Here is a 21,094-nt window from a genome sequence, read left to right on the forward strand (position 1 = left end):
CCTCGCACGTTAACCCAAAGGCCCTTTATGTGCTTCGGAGGACACTGAAGCAGGCTTGGGCCCAATGTGGGGTGAGATACCAGAAAAAAATAACAACAAGAGAAATCCAAAAATGACCGATCCCAGTGCAAAGAATGAACTGACCATTTTCTCAAGGAAATAATTTTCACAGTTGTGTTCGGCGTGGCTTGTCCCAGGCTGATTTTGAATCACAGACTGACTTTTCCCTCCTTTCTCTGCTTATATTTAGGCCACTTCCCACTACCTCCAGTGAGTGGCAAGGAATTCAGGGAAAGCAAGTCCAGTGGCACACATGATAGGTAAACAATCGCTGGAGGGAAAGCGTAGACCCTGAATCCCAGGTCCCAATATCCAGCTTCACAATTGTTGGTAGTCTAGGAATAACCATTAGAAATGATAATTCCAGGCTGACGACCAAAAAGAAGAGAGAGGGACACCCAAACCTCCTCCAAGTTTCTGTGAGCTAGGAGTCTAGGGGGTCGAGGAAGCTTTGGAATACTGGCGAGAGGGACCCTCATCAACTCACTCTTTTCTCACCCCAGTCGCTCCAGCCTTAATTTGAAAGCAGACGACGGACTGAAACCAAACTGCAAAGCATCCCACATCACGACGGCCATCATCAGCATACCTACTCCCCCAGCGCTAACCCCTGAGGGGGAGAGTCGGCCCCCCCCTGCCAGCCCGGGCCCCAACACGAACATTCCTGCCATAGCCAGCAATGTTGTCAAGGTGTCCGCCTTGTAAAACCACGGGACAGAGGGCCAGCGCGGGTAGTGGGAGCCAAGGGGGCTGGCATGCTGGTGGGTGGCCACTGGGACCACTCCCACCCCCTCTCCCCACTCTTTCCGCCTGCCCTGTTGCACCCCGAGCACTGAAACTTGTGCCTGGAAGGAAACAAGGGCAGCAGAGGGGCCCCTGAGGTTCACTGCTGCTGGCGTGCACAAGGCCCTGTGACCCTGCCTCTCGCTGGGGCCGGAGGAAGGGAGGGGGGTAGGGAAGGGGACAGGTCGGAGGGGGCAGAGGCTAAGCACCGGACCTGCGGGGGGAGCCTCAGACCAAATCACAATTGTTTCCGGAGACCCCAGTGAGGAAAGGACAAGACCAAGAGCAGCACAGAGGCCAGAGTTGTCACATGCAAAACAGGAAGAAAATATAACACTGTGTATTTAAGCACCTTTTCAAGGCTTTTAATGGATAATATTTATTCATGGGAAAAGGTGGAAAAGAAAAACACCAACGGATTTTTGTGAAATGTTTTTTTCTCCGCGAACCCAATACCTTTGAACCAAAACAATGCGTCCTTTTATGAGGGTTGGTTTTATTTTTGTTTTGTTTTGTTTTTCTCCTTTCATATAGCAAAGCTTTTAGGCTAAGAAGTCAGTGATTGCTGAGGTCAGTTGAATCTGGGCCCCCACTGCCCAGCTGACCTGCACGGAGCTGCCAAGTGACCACACAGCAACACTTACCCCGTCTGTCCCTGTCTTTTTTTGTCCCTGTACCTCTCTGCTTTGCCCCCTGGCTGTTTTTCAGTGTCCAGCCATCTGTCTCTCCATGGACCCCAGTGAGCCTGAGACACGCCACCGTCAGGCACCTGCGGGCGTGTGCCTGGGTTCTATTTATGGGAATGCAGGTGTGGAAGAGACAGGAATGAAGCACAAACAGGCGAGTTTAGGGATGAGGGAAAGCCCACTTTGTAGACGTTAAGTGCCTCCCTCACGGCTGGTGTTGGCAGTTTCCATTTCCAGGTTAGAAAAGGAATGGCCAGACTGATCACACTGGGATCTTCAAAAAGGAAATAGCCGACTCTTGGCGTGTGCCAGTGGAGAGGGCAGCAGACCCCGGGGCTCACAGCTACCATCGGCCCCTGTGGCCCCCAGCCGTGTGCCCTCCTTTCCGGAGCTCTGCCAGGCGGCCCGGAGAGCAGTTTCCTGCAGAGAGAGCAATGGTACGCAGTGCACACCCCGCTTCTGATGTATCTCACGCCTGAGGCAACTCCCACATGGAGCTCAGCAGGCAGGTTGATGCGCCAGAGTGTGAAAACAAGTCAGAGATTCTCCATGATTCTTACCTGGTTGGAAGGCAAGGAGCCTTGAGGTCTGAAGAGCCTTCAGGCCTGATATCCCTGAAGATAACTGAAATGGGGAAGAAGCCTGATCACCTCCTTGCAAGTGACAGAGTGAATATTGTTTCTGGGAACCTGGACAGTATTTCTGTCCCGGTGGCTTGCACCCTGGTGGGGCTGGGAAACAGCATTTCTGGAATCCTATCTGTTTTAACTGCTTATAGCAGCTGGGTGGGCCTCGGGGTTCCTGAAAGCCCCTTCCCGCACTCCCCAATCCCCAGCTACTCTATGGCAATCTCTCTAGCCTGGCCTCTCAGATACAGGAGCTCGTCAGGGGCTCATTATCCATTCTGCAGTTTAGTGGTTAGCTGTTTAACTGTAGGCCAAGAATTTTTCTGCCCACCACAGCCATCTAGACAAGTTTCACTAGCCAGGAATCTGAAAACACCTTCAATGGGCTTCCCTGCGACCCCAGCTCTACTGACCCCATCCATACAAGCGGAAAGACAAAGCATTATGAGATGGCACCTAACTGATGGTGGGCAGAAGGGCAGAGGAAAGGGAGCCCTCTCAATGATCTCCTTCCGCTCCCCATCCTTGACCAGAGCCCTTTCTCTGGGTCTGGCCTCAAGCATTTCCCCCTAACATGAGAATGGGATGGTTCTGGCCCTCTGAGCTTACGATCTAAGTTGACAGAACAGTTTTACCACTACAGAGGAATATGTTTGTACACACACACTCACGACCTAAACACACCTGAGAATAAGTACTAAAATACATTCTTCATACACACCTCTCATTAGGAAAGGCAGAAGGCGGGGTTGGACTCATGTAGAGGGCAGGTAAAGGACTAGAAAAGGAATTTTTCTTTTGAAGGAATGGGTAATGGAACAAAGTTGGGAAGTATCTCAGTTTACATGGTAAGAACTGAGTGGAGTAAGTCATCAAGAGGTAAATAGGAACGTGGTTGCTTCTACATACCAATTGCCTATATTTAAGAACAGGTCATCGCAGGGTTAGAGTAATGACGGGTCCAACCCAGGACCTGTTTGATAATACACCGAGGGCACGATAGCGGTTCCCACAAAACTTAATCAACAAATTTGAATAATCATGTCCCAAATAACTTCCCATTTTTTGACAGCTTCATTTCCAAATCCCACATTGTGCCAGTTCCTAAAAGACTGTTAGACCACGCCCTTCATCGCCATCCCCTGAGGTAGCCTTATGAGAGACCCAGCTTACCTCTGCTCCAAAAGATGTCAACCCACGAAAGTGGTTCATGTCCACAACAGAATACAGACCACACTGCTGCATTTGTAAGTAAACAAAAGACCCAAAGTGTGCCCAATCAGGTTAGTAAGTCGAACCCACTGGCCAGTGACTGAAGAACCAGGATATCAGGGTTTTCTGGGGGCAATTGGCTTTCTGGTATGACTCTTCAGCTTTCCTAGTTCAGGAACCACTTCAGCGTAATAGCAGATTCCCAAAACTACCTTTCCCATTCAGTCCCACTCAGCAATAGGGATGGTTAAAAATATATATATATAGTCTACATTTAGATGAATGGAAACTTAGAAAATGTAGTACTAAGCGTACATCAGAACTAGAAGAGATTCAAGAATCTCTTTAACAGTTTACGGTATGGAAAGCTGAGCCCCAGAGAAATTAAGTGACTTGTTAAAAGTCATGCAGTCATTTAATGACAGAACTGGGACCAGGACATAAGTCCCTTGGCTATTGGTCTAATGCTTTTCCCATTACACCCACTGCCTCTCAGAGCGACAATGCTTCAGAGAAGACCCATCAAAGAACACATGCAATAATTAGAGATACAGTCTTCTGCAAATGTCAATGCTACTTGGACACAGCCCCTGGAAACCACCTGACTGGACTAATACAAACCATACTGTGGAAACCACCATTCCCTGGGTAGAACCGACCATGGACTATCTGAGCAATTCTGTCAAAAATAGGTGAACAAGTGAACAGTTAGGTTTTTGCAGTCTAATGCCATCTCTCAGTGAAGAGAGGGCTAGGACATTTCAAAGCATACTGCCTACGGTCCTTAGATCCTTACAACCTCTGATGGTGGGTGGTAAGTCAAACTACATCCTTCATTCAGCAAGAGGAAAGCCGGCAGGAAGAAGCTGAGTGACTGATCCAAGTTCACTGCAATTGCGATCCAGGGCTTAGACGTCTCGTCCTGGGATGTTTCCTGCACACCATGTGGCATTCCTCGCAGGCTTGCTTATATTTTTAATACCTGGATGTCAGGGGTGGTGATTAAAGGTGAAGAAGAATTCCATTCAGAACCACCCTAAGCCAGGGCCTCCAGAAGCAAACTCTACAATTTCTCTTTCATCCCCTATTTTCTTTAGTGTCAAGCTCAGGATTAACTGCATAGAATCCTGTCCAAAAGATCAGATATTCTCAATGGCAGTTGAACATGTTAGTCTACAATCACACAAGAGTATAAGAAGGCCAGCAAGTAGAAAACTGAAATTAAGAAAAACAAAGAGTTTGAACACATAGCCATGATTAACAAAAAAGTCAACTCACAGATATGCTGTGTGTGGGCTTGACCCCGTTTTCAAGCTGATTCCTACGGTTCATGATCATGTCACTTGTTAGAATATAGGCAGGGAAAGTGTACATTGAAACATGTACTAGATTTTTCCTTTTTTTTTTTTTTTAAACTTTGTAGAGGTAGTGGTTGAAATTGAGCTGAATTCTACCTGGAGGTTTTTCATGAATTCCAGTGGTCCAGACTCCCTCACTTCAATGACCAGGTAACTGCAAGGCAGAAAGATCCCAATGCTGGGATCTTTGGTCCTTACGGCAGTATTGGTTTCCCTTTCAAACTAGTTGGCATGGTAACCACAACAAACAGGAATCTGACTTACCCTTTCTCTTTCTGATTTCCTTATGAAATCTCATCTTTTGCCAAGCTTTAAAACAACTGGATGAAGGAAAAACATGGTCATGACCCGTGACCCTTGGAGCCCAAACAGCATCGGGAAGAGCATTATTAGAACTACTAAGAGAAAGTGGCTATCAGCAAAAACAAACAACAGCTTTAAAGGGGTTCCTTTTGAGTCTTGTTTTCTATTCAGAATGTTCTCTGTTTTTCTCATCAAGTGTGGGAATGACATTTATCTTAGCAGGTTACTTAACTACACTGGATGGTGTCACTCTAACCAGTGTAGGGCACTGACCCAAGTCTTGGGGGGCTCCTTGGACCAATAGACTATTTTACAAACCAGGGAGGTGGGAGGGATGGTATATTTTTGATAATCAGACATTCCAACGTAATGTTTTCTTTAGCGGTCGGTCATTCCCTCCCCCCCATTAATGTTATCGTGAAAAACATCAAGTGTGTTCTTTTCTATTTTCGTATAATAAATGGGCTTTGCTTACCAATATCACAATGGCAAAGAAAAAATACTGTACAAAACTGCAGGAAGATAAACATGTGAAAACTTTCTATGGAAAAAAAAAACTCTTGAGTTTCCTGTCGTCTTCTTTTGAAACTGTAGTGCATATGTTAAAACGTTTATCATTTACAGTATTGAGTCATGTGCCACTGCTGTACCTGATGTATCCAATCTGGATTAAACAAACTATGTGCCACAAACCCTAAAATGAGTATGAATGTTTCTTTTAATACCAATTCTCCTGCTACACAAGAAAGGAAGGGTAATTGAACATAGGGAAGCTTTCTATCTTGCTAGAGAAGCCACAGACTCTCAGAAGGGTACTTAAAAGTCTTGTCTGACCGTCTCTCCCCCGCCCTCCCGTGAGCCACTCCTCTGTGACATCCCTGTCACTTACCTGTGCTAGTCCCTTTCACTAAAGGGAAAGCATCTGATTGCATTTGTCAACAGCTCTATTTTGAGGCCTGGCCCTGTATTACAGAAACAAAATCTGCCTTTATGTATCAGTCCGGGTTCTGCTGAGAATACACTGACTATCTACTCCTTCATCTAAACCAAAGTCTCAAACTAAACAAACAAACACACCCTCAAAGTTAAATATTATATAGGGTACAGCAGAAAACTTGGGAATCAGATGATGGAGGCTCAAGTTTACATTCTATCACTTACTTCTATGACTTCACAGCAGTCACTTTTCTCTTGGCTTCAGTCTGCTTCCTCACCTTAAAAAGGGGTACTTGGATTAGATATCTTGAAGATCTGCTGTAATCTCCATCATTCTGATTTATGTAGTGAGACCAACAGGCATTTTCATGTCAACATAAGGTGGCAACAATGGGAATCCTTTTACTTTCCCCACAACAACCAGATGTCAGTCAATGAAAACTGTCACAGAAATGGAACATTAAGGCAAATGCATGATGCTCAAAGGTCCTAGAAGTTGGCCCTGAAATTCATTTCAATCACTGATGCTCATATCCTGATCACCCACTAGGTGTCACTGCAGATCCATAACTCAAATGTTTCCTGGAGAAAAGGAACTGGAAACCAGATGTACTTTGAGCAGTAGGGGTTCTTTTTCATTAAAAAGCACCAAATGTTAACTGGGACATACGTGCTTGTTCACAGAGGCGCAGAACAATAAACATACTCTGCTGAAACAAGAGAAGAACCTTGTGATGGAGTTCCAACGTCAGTTATGACTATCAAAAAAATAATTTTATTTTTTAAGATTAACATAGGTTTTATTTACATTCAGGGGGAGGAAAAAACTAAAACTTCAAACCACTCCCTTGTTCCATAAGAGCTGGTCCGCAAGTACTATAATTCAATTATTTTTAGTATTCAGAGGCTGAAGTTTGTCTTTAAAACACGTTTTTAAAAGGTTGTCAAATATTACTGTAAAACTTAAGCTACTTTAGAAAATATTACTTGAAATTACCCAAAATCATAATTTGTATTCTAAGTCAGAATTATCCAAAGCAGCGGGTTTCCCTACATGTCTCTACATGTCAATACCACTAGCCTAATTTAAGCTCAACTTGAACAGTTGTAAGTATATTTAGGATTCTAGAATTCAGACATTTAAGCCATTCACACTAGCCCTCATACAAATTACCTGAATTTACAAAGTCTCTATATTCACAAAATAATTATCCTCTCCTGTAGCAGGAAAGTCTTTTCTCTTATTAGTAATCTAATAAGATTACTGGAATAAACCTTAGAACTGGAAGAGACCCTCCTCCATTTTATTGATAAGAACACTGGATCCTGAGAGGTTAAATGATTGGCACAAGGTAAAAAAAAGTAGGTAGCAGCAAAGTCTCAACCAGAACAAACGCTCTTTCCACTACACCACAAAGCATTCTCAAGTGAATTTGCTTAAAACCAATCTATAGCTCCTAACAGATTATAGGGACATGCATCTACCATGTTTCCCCGAAAATAAGACCTAGCCAGACAATCAGCTCTAATGCGTCTTTTGGAGCAAACATTAATATAAGAACTGGTCTTATTTTACTGTAATAAAAGACCAGGTCTTACATAATATAATGTAATATAAGACCAGGTCTTATGTTAATTTTTGCTCCAAAAAACGCATTAGAGCTGATGGTCCGTCTAGGTCTTCTTTTCAGGGAAACATGGTAGACTGACAATTCCAAACAAAAAAGTCTTTTCCACACACAGACAGTCACACACAAGTAGCAGCAGATTCCTTCCAAAGCCACCACTGTAACTGCATCCCTTCCCCTTCTTCAGGATGGTAACAGCTGAAATTTTCCTAGCAAATGCTTATGTGAAAATGAAGCAATTCGTATTTTCATGTTATACATATGGTTACCCGCAGCTTATCTTTCTATTTAAAAAAAAAAAAAGGGGCCAGCCTGGGGGCTCAGATGGTCGGAGCACAGTGCTCCTAACGCAAAGGTCGCCGGTTCGATTCCCACATGGGACATTAAGCTGCGCCCTCTACAGCTAAGATTGTGAACAACAGCTCTCCCTGGAGCTGGGCTGCTGTAAGCAGCCGGAGGTTGGTGTGAGCTGCTGTGGGCTACCGTGTGCCATCATGAGTGGCCAGTGGCCAGCGTGAGTGGCCAGCAGCCAGCGTGAGCCGCTGTGAGCGGCCGACAACTGGCGACCAACTGCCTCAGCGAGGGGGGGGGAGCACAAGGCTCATAATACCAGCATGGGCCAGGGAGCTGTGTCCTACACAACTAGACTGGGAAACAACGGCTTGAACTGGAATGGGGGTGGGAGGAGGCGGAAAAAGGGGGAAAATTTAAAAAAGCAAATACAAAATACAACAAACCTAAAGAGATAATCCAATTAATTTCAAGACTAATGGGTAACCTCATTTCTAATTAAGATGCAGCAGTATCCTAATTAAAATCCCCTAGCAAAGACAAACTGTGAACTTGGCTACATTGAGGGGGAAAGGGTAGAAAAAGTGGTATGTTCAATTATATAGCAATGACAGGATTTTATTTAAATGTGTAATTAAAGTCTCTACTTTTTAATAACATACTGGACCTAATTATGCATTTGCTATTTACAGTGTTAATTAATTCATTCTAATTTGGCAATACTACGTATACGTCAAGTCTACCATAGCCCAACCCAAAAGACAGGAATCCAAGTTAAACAGAAGTTGAGAACTGTTACGTGTTGACAGTAAATGACTGGCTGTGCATGTTTGCTGACAGTCCTGAGGGAAAACTAATTACACTTCCTACACAAACAGTATGCGCACAAGAGAAGAGCTTCCCTTTTAAAAAAGTAAATACATATCCACACGTAATGGGTTCTCTCCTCCCATAAATACAGCTCCCAGAAAGGTTTGGGAACCAAATGTATAATGATAAAGGGCTGTCACAGAGAAGAAATGAAAGAATATGTAACTTCCATTTTTCTAAATCATAATTTCTAGATGCATCATCTCAGAAAAATGACTGATCCGCTTGGATCCTAGTATTAGAAGTAAAAACGGGAAAATTTCTAGAAGACACAAGATTAGGACAGTGTGGGAAGAGTTTGAACAGAATGAGTTCCCGCTTCCACCAAATACTTAACACAAAGGAGCTAGAACTTTCCCCTTAGCCTACCAGCAGTGTAGGGCAGCTCTTAACCTGGGTTCCATGGACGGCCTCAGGGGGTCTATGGAGGCCCTTGAAATGACATACACAGTTCTTGTTTATATTATAGAATGAGAAATTTTCTGGATGATCTCTAGCTTTCATCACATTCATAAAAGGATCCAAAAACTAATAAACATTAAGGGCTGCTCCTCTTCCTGAGAAACAAAAATAAGACAGCCACTGATGATTCTCAGCTATTTAATGCCCTATGAAGGAGTGAGCAGCTTTCATAATCTCCATAAACAAGAGACATTCAAAAGATGAACAATAAGCCATATCAACACATTTGGCTAAGTTTGTATTTTCAGTGGTGACAAAACATTTTTACTGGAAGCAAAGAGCATCAAATCAAGTACCTTTGGGAAAGTCTGAAGCAATTTTACTCCTTCCTACCTTGATCTAAAAGAAAAGGGAATTTTCTGAGTTACCATGTTACAAATCTCTACAGCAATGTACCTCTATAGAAATGCAGCCCAAGCCTTTTTTAAAGAACTCCGCAGCATAAACTAACATTTTTCAAATCTCAGCTGTTTTTATTTTTTTAAAGCAAGCGGTGGTGTAAGTCTTTTCAAACGTTTCATTTTGGAATGGCTTATAGAAAAATGGCACCCTGGGACCTTTAGCTCTACGTCCCAAAAAATTTCTTTCAAAAATCTGATCCATGAAGTTTCTTTAAAAATTAAGGTTTGACTTAGGTCACAACAATCTGAAAAATAGATGGATCCCAGCAGAAAGCTTCAAGACTTTCCACGTTCCTCAAAAATGCCACTATATGCCAGTCTACTGCAGGTCGAGGATGGCTATCCAAAAGTATCACTTGTAGACATTTCCAGATGGTCTGAGGGACAGCCTGCGATCACTGGTTGCCACGCATCATTTCTTGTAGGTACACAGTATTCATGTGATAGGCCACCATCCAACCTGGATGCCGCTGAGCGTTCCAGTAATAGGACTGGGCAGCAGTGGCATAGTATTCCTGCCATGCCCTATAGTACGCTCTCCAGTACTCCTCGTAATCCTGATAGGTACCAGAGAAACCCACAGGTGGTTCCCGATGGTGGTCATACCAACTATCTTCCTGGGGTTCTGCCCGCCACCGACAGGAAGACCGCCTCGGAAGGGTTCTCCGGCTCTGCTTAGCTCTCTGGTTCGCCCCCTCCTTATGCCTTGCCTTTATTTGGATTTCAGGGGATTCTTGATACGCTTCTAGATTAGGGGTGTCATTTCCATGCAGAGGTTGTTCTAAAGAGAAATGGCCATCGACAAGGGAAGATTCCAAGTCTTTCAGCTGAGTATCAGAAGAGCCTTCCACGTAGGACTTATTTCCTTTGCTCTGGGAAGAAGTCCTGGAGCTGTAGGACTCGCTGTCACTCTGAGAGTCTCCAGACTGGCTCCCACCTACCAGTACCTGCACTCTCTCTTCCGTAATTCTGTTTCTCACAAAACCATTTCGAGGATTCCCAGTCTGATCCCCAGGACCTACGTAGTGCCTGATGATTTCCACAGACTTCTCTAACCCCTCTCTAATATAGTGCTCATAATCCCCCACCAACTCTGCAAAAGTCAAGGCGCAGGGCACGTGGGTCTTAAAGGAAGACAGACAAGGAATTTGGGGGAGTGACTCAGGTAAGTCTCCCGGGACCTGGTGCTGGCTGCTGTCAGAGTTTTCCCCAGCGGTCTGCACAGCAGCCTTCATTTCCTCTTCTGGGCGTATGGTACAGCCCCGTATTTCTGCTGGTACTGCTTTTTCTATGATTCCACAGTCTGAGTGACTTTTCACAGGAAGCTTTTGTTTGGCGTTATTTTTTGACTTCACCAGTAGTGTAGATGCGGATGTAATTCTAGATGAAGCCGTGTGGTTACTGTGAGCTTTCTGAGTTTGAGAGGTTCTCTCTAGTTTTGGAATTTGTTGTTGTAGGGGCTTGGCAGGCATACTCTCTAGGCCATATGTATGCACAGAGGCTTCCACCTCCACATCCCAATCCAAACAGTCTTCCATCAGGCCAGGATGAATGGTATCTACATAAAATGGAAAAATATGTATTAAAATTCTCGGGCTACTCTAGACCAGCATTTTCTGAATGACTTCATAAAACAAATATTTTGTAAATCAGGACATAAGCTTAAAGCGCTTAAAGATCTGCAGAAAGATCATGAGTTATCACAAAGGAAGAACTACTAGAATCCACAGGACTCCCACACCTGTGCTTACTCTAGCGTTGTAAAAATCACTAAAGGAGTTAATTTTTAAATTGGGAAAATATCATTGTTGTATTCAAAAACCACATATTCCATATTCTAGCTCATGTATACATAAGTATACATTTATAAATATGTACGTATACAGATATATACATTCACATGCATACATTAAAATATATAGCAAATATACTGTATTTTCACACAAGAGTTTTTTTAGGGTATTTTGTTTTCAAGAGGTCACTAACAGTTTCAAACACACATTGTTTCCAAAATGGCATTTAAAAAGTGCAGCTTGACAAATGATTCACTAAAATCAAAAGAAAACACTTCAGGGGGCGGCAGGTTAGCTCAGTTGGTTAGAGCGTGAGCTCTTAACAACAAGGTTGCTGGTTCAATCCCGACATGGGCCACTGTGAGCTGCGCCCTCCACGACTAGATTGAAACAACTACTTGACTTGGAGCTGATGGGTCCTGGAAACACACACTTAAATAAATAAAACGTTTTAAAAAAAGAAAATACTTCAAACTCGTGTTCAAATTAAAGATGCTACTCCTTCCCAATGGTGACAAAGGAGAATATAGCAAGAATGACCTTTACAGGGACAAAAGAGGTAAAATGCCCCCCTTTTAAAAAGAATAAAATCAAATTACAAGGCTACAGACTAAAAAATGGAGCTAACACAGTGGTAAACTATTTTTCACCTTCCACATGCCAGTGGTTAGCTTGCAGTCTTCTCCCTGCTACTTATTAGCTGTAAGACCTTGAGGCAAATTACTTACCTCTCTAGCCTCAATATCCTCTTCTACAAAATGTGGATAATAAGGGAATATAACCTCATAGGACTATGGTGAGAATTAAAAGAGTTCACATACACAAAGTACTTAGAACAGTACCTGACACATCGTAAGTATTCTGGTAGCTATACTTTTATTAGGCCTTTTACCATTACCATTATTATTTTGACAGCAAAATGAAACAGGCAAAATATACCTGGTAAAGGTAGAAGGTTGATATTACATTTCTGGGCAATTTTCATCATCATATTTTCTTCTTCTCCCCGGCAACAGTAGGTCACAGCCAGTCCCAAAGTACCTAAAGCAGAGGGAATGTTAAGTAATAAATCATTTTCACATAAATGACACTCCCAAGTCTACATTACAGATTACTCTGCTTAAAGAAAGCACCCAAACTTTTCTTTTTACCGAAACGGCCAGCTCTGCCAATCCGGTGCATGTACGTCTCCCAATCCAACGGTACATCCAGGTTTACAACCAGATTCACCTTCTCAGCATCGATCCCACGGGAAGTCTTAAATTGAAAAACAAAGCAACTGTTGGTTTGCATTAAGTGGAGCATGGTACCAATGTATACTATCTTACTCTAATTTAACCAAGAGCCAAATTAAGAACAGGAGGGTATTTAGGAGGAAAGATATTTAGGAGCCAAAGGAAAGGAAATTCATTTCTAATGAATAATTTCAAAAATAAAGATGAAAATATAAAAGACATTTTTAGGAAGCCATATTCCCCAGCACTGTGAAGACATGATTATCTTCTGGTATTCTTGTCAAGATACCCCCATGTAAAATAACATATGAAACCTGTACATCTGATAATAGAACATATGTAAAGAGGGATTAGTCACCCAAACTGAAGAGGAAATTTACCAAATCTGTGGAAATGAGGACTCTGCAGTGAAACTGCTTCAGCTTAGCCATAGCATCAAGACGCTGATTCTGATTCATGTTGCCTAAAAAGAGCCGAAAAGAAAGTCATATAAAAACAAGCTAATACACATTCATCAAATCCACAAAAAGCAGAAATCATAATTCCCAGTCTTAACAGTTTAAAACTATACCAACCAAAGTTACTGTGGCCTTACCTGCAAATCTAGGTTAAGACCTAAAGTCAGAATCTTAAAATATGGTTAGGCAATCTACCTGAAATTCAAAAATCAATGTTAAATGGTGACTAGGTTACACCTGCAGATAGAACATTATATCTGCAAAGTTACATATGAAGTATAACAATTCTTAGGAAAATAAAATTGCTTTAATCAGCTGTTTATAAATTTGGTGTTGAAGTGTAATCTATAGCCAAAATATTGATCCATTAGAAAACAGTCTCCCCAGTACCTCATGACATACCGTGACTGAACAAGCTTAGTGAACAGGTTAGAAACCAAGCTGAGATAGCTATCAAAACTCGAAACAGCATCTCACTGATCAAAAACTCCTTTAAATCTTTCATTACTATTAGGCCAGCAGTAATAATTACCTCTGTGTCAAAAATGAATCACTTTTTCCTTCCACAAGACCGTAAGACAGTTCAGTTAGCAATTGTTAGCATTTTAACAATGATTATGCCAAGCAAAATATTTTTCTCTTAAGAAGACAAAAGACAAACTTGATAACATTATTAAGTTCTTCGTAGACGTTACTTTAGTTTTCTAATTATTACATACCAAGTTACTTCTTAAAAGACAAGGATATTGGTATTAGATTAGTGCAAAAGTAACTGCAGTTTTTGTAATTGTTTTTAACGTTTTGAACCGCAATTATTTTTGCACCAACCTAATATGTCAAATCCCAATGAAAAATAAAACTGAAATCTCCTTTATTCTAAAAACTCAGCAAAACCTCACACTCACAAGACAACTCATAAAGTGGTACTTCTTCCTTCTGATTTGGGTGAGGCTTCAAGTCAGGATACTAAACAAATTAAAGAGATGAACTTACCTGAAATGCATTCTGCAGGAAAGCCTTTAGAAGAAAGGATATCGGCCAAATGTTGTGCTCTATGAAAAACAACATACAGGGTTATCATTTTACAAATATTGCCCCACACCTATTCTTTTATTTCACAAGTTCCCCCAGATGATGTTTTAAGGTACATTACCTGCTGTGCAAATTAGAAAAGACCAAGGCTTGATTAAATGGAATCCTGCTGAACAGTTCCTGTAAATGCTGAGCTTTTTCCTCAAAAATCTTATGGGCCAAAGGGTACGAATTGACAACTTTGTAATACTGCTTCAAACCTGCAAACAAGTCAAGAGTTTCCTGTTAAGACAAACATATTTGCTATATCCTAATAGCAAACACGAAAGCAACAGGCAACTAGGCAAGGGAAAGCTCCAGAATATCATGAACATATGTAAGTAATGTAAGTACCCAGTATGTGTACACACCTATGAGACTTGGGTCACTGGAATTGAGTCTTACAAAAGTGGGATCTCTCATGTACTTTGTCAAAGCATTAGCCAAAAATTCAGGGTAAGTAGCTGATACTGCCAACATCTGTTTACTGGCAGGCAAGGAAGAATAAATCCAACTGCAAAACAGAAGAAAAATACATGACATGGAAACTATTCAGACAGTATTCGCTACCTGCAAAAACTAAAGACAGATACTCTGGGCCACCATTTTAATAGTCAAGTTAGTTATTTTTCTTACTTTATTTGCTCCTGGAAGCTGCCTTCTTCTAAAAGCTTATCTGCTTCATCCAGAATAAAGAGACGTACACTGCCTGGGTTCAAGTAGTCAAGTTCTATCAGTTGCTTAATTCTGCCTGAATTAAAAAAAAATTTTTTGAAATATTTATGATGCACCAAATTTGTGCAAGTCACAGCCAATGATACCCCTCTACTTACTTACAGGTTGTACTGCTGAATTTCCTGACCCAATCCTCATTATGCATTTATGCACTAAACCACAAATTAGAAACCCTGAGTTCTGATCTTTCCTAAATCCATTCTTTTTCCCTCCCATTTCTTCACCAATAAGTATGGAAAATAAACTCTATTCCTATCAAAAGACTTGAATGCTAAGGCACTGAATGCTAGATTCTGATTCTGAATGATTCATAACTGAATAATTAATAGAGAAGCAGGGCAGCCGGTTAGCTCAGTTGGTTATAGCGTGGTGCTCTTAACAATGAGATCCCCACATGGGCCAGTGGGGATCCCCTACCAGTTCGATCCCCACATGGGCTACTGTGAGCTGCGCCCTCCACAACCAGATTGAAAAAACTACTTGACTTGGAGCTGATGCGTGCTGAAAAAACACACTTAAAATAAATAAAAGTTAAAAAAAAAAAAAAAGAGAAGACTTCCTGGGCGCTCAGGCAGGAGCCATCCCTCCGGGTAAGATGGAGCGGCCCTGGGAAGCGCGGACTGGTCCTGGGAGAGAGCTGCTGGCTTTGGGAGTAACTCTGGTTCTGGTCCCGCCTATGCGGCTTGTGATGTGTGACCGTGGCCATGTCATTTCTTCGTTGACAAACTATCCCCCTGGCATCTAGTGAATATTTAGGTAATGACACATGAATAATGTGTTCTAGACCCAGTGGTGTGCTGATAAATGTTGAACAGCTCTGGGGGAGAAGGGGCGTATGCACATATACCGGTACATACGTTTATCAAATTTAACTGATGATTTTCAAAAAACAATAATATACAATTGAAAATTCCACGTAACCCAGAGATTCTCATAGAATACTTTCATTGATTTTTGCCTCTTGACTGGGTTTCAGTTGACCAAGCAGTATAATTATGACATGAATGTTGGTTAATATTTTCCTCTATGTCAATGTAAGAGGAAAGTTCAATTTTGGGAGTGACTTCTTTGCTGAATCAAAAAACAGTTTTCAAATACTGAAAGAATATGTTCTCGATTTTTGTGCAGTCCACAATGTAATAGCTGCAGAGGTCACACATTAAATTTAAATCTGAATATTAAAAAAAAAAAAAAAGAGAAGCAAAGAACAATCCCAATCCACGTCTTAGAAGGGCTCACTGTCCTTCTCAGAAGCCTGTCTCACACACCTTTGGGAATGGAGAGTTCAGAAATTCTGTTGGTAATCCAGTCACATATCTATATCTTACTGGTCTAAGGCTCTTCATTTCTAATCCTCAAAATAATCATCACAGTTACCAAAGAGTCTCATATTATTGTTATATTAAAAGTGTTCAGTTCCTATAAGCCCCAGTTATGAACAGGCATTGACATCTTACCAGGAGATCCAACGGCAATATGACACTTTTTAAGTCTAGTTTTGTCCTGTGATAATGGAGTCCCGCCAATAAAGACATGACACTCTAAGCCTTCCATTTTTATTCCAATGGCTGTGATAACAGAATGTATCTGTACAGCAATTTCTCTTGTAGGAGCCAAGATCAAAATCTAGAGAAAATGTAAAATATACCTTTAATGAGTCAGTGGCACATTCATTATACGACGAACTAGCTTTCCTTTAAATGATCATTTTAAATGAGCTTTTATGGACAAAGGAAACTATTCCATTCATTTACTCATGCATTTATTCAACAAATATTAAATAAGAACCTAGGCAACATACAAGTTGCTGTGGAGTCAACAGTTAAAAATAAAGTCCTTGCTCTCATGGCACTTTCGTTCTTGAATGATAACATATACAATAAACAAACATACAAATAACGGCAAGTAACGAAAAGTGCTATGAAGAAAAATCAAACAGGGAAAAGAGAAAGAAGCAACTCAAGGAGTTATTTTAAATGGGGTGATCGAGGAAGGCCCCTCTAAGGAGGTACCATTTGAGCAGACATCCACAGAGTAGAGCTAGCTGTGTGATACCTGGGGGAGTGTTTTCAGGAAGAGGAAACAGCAAATGCAAAGGCCTTAAGACATTAGTGTTCTTGGCCAAAGGGGTCCCTGTGGCCTGACAGAATTACACAGGAAGCAAGGGGCAAAGACCTAGCTCCAGGGGCTAGGTCATGGAAGATGCTGGAAGTCAGTGAGAACACTGCAATAAAACTATGGCAGGAGGAAGAAGTAAAACTTCATGGTCTCAACTATGAGAAAATATATATATATATATATATTTTAAAAAAAAGAAAAAAGACTAGGAGAAAATATGCCAGAATTGTTAACAGCAGTTTCTCTCTGGGTAGGTGAGATTATACTTTGTTTTCTGGTACTTCTTTATTTTTATGAATTTTCCCACTTTTCAAAAATGAATACATATTACTTTGATACACAAAAATCTTAAAATCAAAAATACAAATTTTATTTATGGATCTTATTCCGGGTTTTGGCATCTGACCTGCTGCCAAATTATCACGAGCCAAAATCTCAAATACATCTCAATTCACAAGTAGGATAGCGCAGGTCCTTGGAAAGTAGAAGGATTTCCTACGGTACCTGGGCTAAAATAAAATACACTGTTGAAGAATCATTATCAGATACAGACGACTGAGAGCTTGAAATACAGTCTGTCATGATTACTAAAGCACAAAGTAAAACTGTAAGGATCATATTTGATTCAGCTTTGTATCCCCGATGCCTGGCATACTGTTTATACATAATACGAACTTAGCAAGTTTTTGTGGAATGATCCCCAAACCCAAATCTCCTGTTAATTTGAGTGAGGCCATCTTAGGTCTATGCCATGAGAACCCAGGACACAGGTCAATGACATTCAGAGTTGTAAGGACCACCTGCAGTTACCAGCAACAGCCAGAGCACCGCACCACTGTGAACCCGGCCAAACGCTAAAGCTCACCACATTGTGATCAGCAAGTAAAAGAGACTCTCAAGTACGTAATGACAAAACTGACACACATGACAGACGTTCTATGTAAGATGCAGCAGTGATCAAATACATGGGGATGGAAGGAGCACTGACTCTGGGGGGTGAGCGCACCACGGGATTTACAGATGACGTCATACAGAACTGTACACCTGAAATCTGTGTCATTTTACGAACAAATGTCACCCCAATACATTTTTTAAGAAAAGGGAAAAGAAAAGGAAGATGCAGTAGTAATAGAATATTCCAAACTTCTAACACCAAGGACGGGTCCTCGCTCCCCATCCTCAGCGCCGCCCCTTAACGGCCGTAACGGCTCCTTTTTGTACTTTTCTCACGGCTTACCTCAAAGCGTTCACTAAACTCACCGCCCGTCCCTCAGGCGCTCCTGGCGTGTCATCCGACCTGTGGTGAAACCCACAGAACCCCCCCCCCACGTCCTCTGGGTCCTTGGAGCCGGACTCACCTGGGTACTTAAGTTCTCAAGAACAAGCGAGTCCAAAGCAATGGTGGAGAACACACAGGTTTTCCCGGTGCCAGACTTGGCTTGAACAATTAAATCTGCAAAGAAAAAAAACCCGTTGTCACCCGCCAGCACTGACGGCCGCAGCTCAGGCCCCGAACGACGAGCCGCGGAGCTGGAAGGGTGTCCCGAAGCCACCCGGCTGGCCTCTCCGTTTCTCCGCCAACGCGCGGAAACGCACGGCCCCGTATCCAGCAGCGCGCCTCGGGCCTCAGCCTCTACCGTGTGGCTTCTCCACGTGTCAGTGTGGCCAGAGCCTGAACCGTCGCCAACCGCGACCCACGCCGCGCCCCCGTTTTGCAGCGGGGGAAACTGAGGCTCGCGGGCTGTTCCCGGCCCCGCCGCCGCCCCCGGCGCCGCCCTCACCGAGCCCGCAGCGCCCCAGCGGGATGGCCTTGAGCTGCACCGGCGAGGGCCGCTCGAAGCCGGCCGCCCGCAGCCCCTCCAGCACCGGTCGCGACAGCAGCAGCGACTCGAAGTCGGCGGGCTCGGCCAGCAGCACGTCCCCGGTGCGGGGCCGCGGGCCGCTGACGTCGTGAGCCGTCCGCAGGCTCCGCCCCGGCCCGGCGCTGGGCTCCGGGGCTGAGACCCGGGCCGCCCTGGGCCCCGCGGGCGCAACGGTCTCCACCGCAGCTACGGTCGCCGGGGCTTCCGACGCCGCCGCCATGGTAGCCGCGCCGCCAGGTCTCGCGATACTTGGGGGTGGGCGGGGCGTCTGAGCGCGAGAAGAGGAAAAACTTTATTAGCACGCTTCCCGCGGAGACACGGACACGCTTGGCCGGGAAGAGGTGGGGACCGGGGGACGGAAGTCGGAGGCTGAGAAAGGCTGGGAAACAGCTACAACAACGAACAAGTGTGACCTGCGACAGGCGGGCGGAGGAGCGAGCAGGGGAGGCGACCGGTGTGTCGCCGACGGCGGCCTGCAGAGGGCGGCGAGGGTCCACTGCGGGCGGCCCGCCTCCCGCTTCTCGGTGGGTGGGTCCCGGCCCTGCGTCCCGCGTCGCCCGCCTGACGCCGCGGTCGTTGTGATGCGCGGGCGCCTCCCCGCAGCCCTGCCTCGCGCGCTCCCGCTCGCCTGCCCGGTGCCCCCGGGAGCGCCTGGCGCGTCCCAGACGGAGGGACACGTGCGCGGGGGTCTGTCCGCGGGCGGCACTGCCGGATCCACCGCTGCGTCCCCAGCCCCCGCAGTGCCGGGCACACCGTGAACCCGCATCAAAGTACATCGGCTTGGAACCGGGAACGGAACTGACAGCTCCCCTTAGGTGGATAAAGGGGGAGGGGTGCCGGCTTCCGTAGTGCCACGCCTCTTTTGTCCCCCGGGTCCCCAAACCCGAAACCTGGCGGCGGTCCTTGACGTCACCTTCTACTACTCACTGAGCGCAGCTAATTTGGGCTCCCAGTATGCCATTCATTCATCTTCTCTGGCCTTCGCAGCACCTGCCCTATTTGGCCCCTTCATCACCCTCACTGGTGCAATAACCTCCTGAATGGCCTCCCCGCCCAGTTTCTTTCTCCCGTCACCCACCGCCCCTTCCCCCACCCCCCACCCATCCCCCGGTGCTGGGGTGATTTTTTCTTAATTGGACATCTTAGGTCGTTTGGGTCCAGCTTCAGGGACTGCTGCTTTTGACTATCTTTTTTGTTTCCCACCCTAGGCTCCTATTTCACACTATAAATAATTACAATCTAGCTCTTACCATGTTCTGTTTGCTTGTTTACATGTCTGTCCCTCACACTAAATAAACTATGAGCTTCTCAGTGAAGGGAATTTTGTCACCCGAGGCTCTCCAGCCCCGCAGCGGGTCCTCGGTGGACCTAATAAACACTGAATGGATGACACTTTCTCGCTCAAAAATCCCTGCTGGGTCTCCCTGCGCACAGGAGGGGGTCTGTAGAACTCACCCCGATCACTGTTGGAAGAACCAGCTCTCATACCAAAAGAAACAAGAAGACTAACTTTCCAGAAAAGAACATTTTTTTGGTTTACCAGCATTCTTGCTATTGCATTTGTTGGTTGTGATGTTTTATGGACAACAAATATTACAGTAAGGTTACTGGGAATAAATCGTATGCCATAGCTAACAACACAAAATCAATACAATGTTTTCATCAGCAGTTAAAAATTGCAATAATGGGGCCGGCCTGGTGGCTCAGGCGGTTGGAGCTCCGTGCTCCTAATTCCAAAGGCTGCCGGTTGGATTCCCACATGGGCCAGTGGGCTCTCAACCACAAGGTTGCCAGTTCTACTCCCGCGGATGGTGGGCAGCGCCCCCTGCAACTAGCAACGGCAACTGGACCTGGACCTGGAGCTGAGCTGCGCTCTCCACAACTAAGACTGAAAAGACAACAACTTGACTTGGAAAAAAGTCCTGGAAGTACACACTGTTCCCCAATAAAGTCCTGTTCCCCTTCTCCAATAAATAAATAAAAAAAAAATTGCAATAATGTTGTTGACCATATCGTTAGTGCTGTAAAGATAAAACACAAAGGTAAGAGACCATTTAATAACCAGGTAAGGTGTGTTAGTAGCACGCACAGAAACCAGGTGGACTGTTGTCTGACTCCCAGCCTCCCCCAGGATAAAATCGCAATGGGACCCCAGCCTCTTTATGATGTTCATTCTACCTGGAAAGCCTTTCCTCACCTCATGTAC

At 44.1% G+C, this 21,094-nt stretch overlaps 2 protein-coding genes across 5 annotated transcripts in view; one reads left to right on the forward strand and one right to left on the reverse strand.

The window, feature by feature from the left end:
* KCND3 (potassium voltage-gated channel subfamily D member 3) overlaps positions 1-5,724 on the forward strand; it is a 208,238-nt gene extending 202,514 nt beyond the window's left edge. For 2 of the 4 annotated variants that reach the window (XR_013991755.1, XR_013991756.1), the window contains 3 exons: positions 564-1,966; positions 3,228-3,402; positions 3,864-5,724. Coding sequence is in view for 2 of the 4 variants with exons in the window: in XM_081026481.1 (XP_080882607.1) it covers positions 564-765 (202 nt within the window). In the remaining 2 variants the exon portion in view is untranslated. Of the gene's footprint in view, positions 1-563 lie in introns of all 4 variants that reach the window. The other 2 variants (XM_081026481.1, XM_081026482.1) reach the window with 1 other exon arrangement.
* A 3,943-nt stretch (positions 5,725-9,667) lies between these two features.
* Positions 9,668-19,140, reverse strand: DDX20 (DEAD-box helicase 20). Its single transcript, XM_081026480.1, has 11 exons — positions 18,808-19,140; positions 18,385-18,479; positions 16,366-16,534; positions 14,810-14,924; positions 14,545-14,687; positions 14,256-14,394; positions 14,096-14,154; positions 13,025-13,107; positions 12,561-12,666; positions 12,349-12,450; positions 9,668-11,174 (listed from the first exon to the last, which is right to left on the reverse strand). Exons 1-11 carry the CDS (start codon positions 19,106-19,108, stop codon positions 10,012-10,014), a joined length of 2,475 nt encoding a protein of 824 aa, XP_080882606.1. The 5' UTR covers positions 19,109-19,140; the 3' UTR covers positions 9,668-10,011.
* Between the last annotated feature and the right edge of the window lie 1,954 nt (positions 19,141-21,094).

The sequence above is a fragment of the Rhinolophus hipposideros genome (genome assembly GCF_964194185.1).
Source record: "Rhinolophus hipposideros genome assembly, chromosome: 19".
Classification (NCBI taxonomy): Eukaryota; Metazoa; Chordata; class Mammalia; order Chiroptera; family Rhinolophidae; genus Rhinolophus; species Rhinolophus hipposideros.

Coding starts and splice junctions, on each gene's coding strand:
- DDX20 (XM_081026480.1), bottom strand. CDS start 19,108: ATGGCGGCGGCGTCGGAAGCCCCGGCGACCGTAGCTGCGGTGGAGACC. Junction 16,535..18,384: donor TTGAGAACTTAAGTACCCAG/GTGAGTCCGGCT, acceptor CATTTTCTCTAG/ATTTTGATCTTGGCTCCTAC. Junction 14,688..14,809: donor AGCTTCCAGGAGCAAATAAA/GTAAGAAAAATA, acceptor TCTGTTTTGCAG/TTGGATTTATTCTTCCTTGC.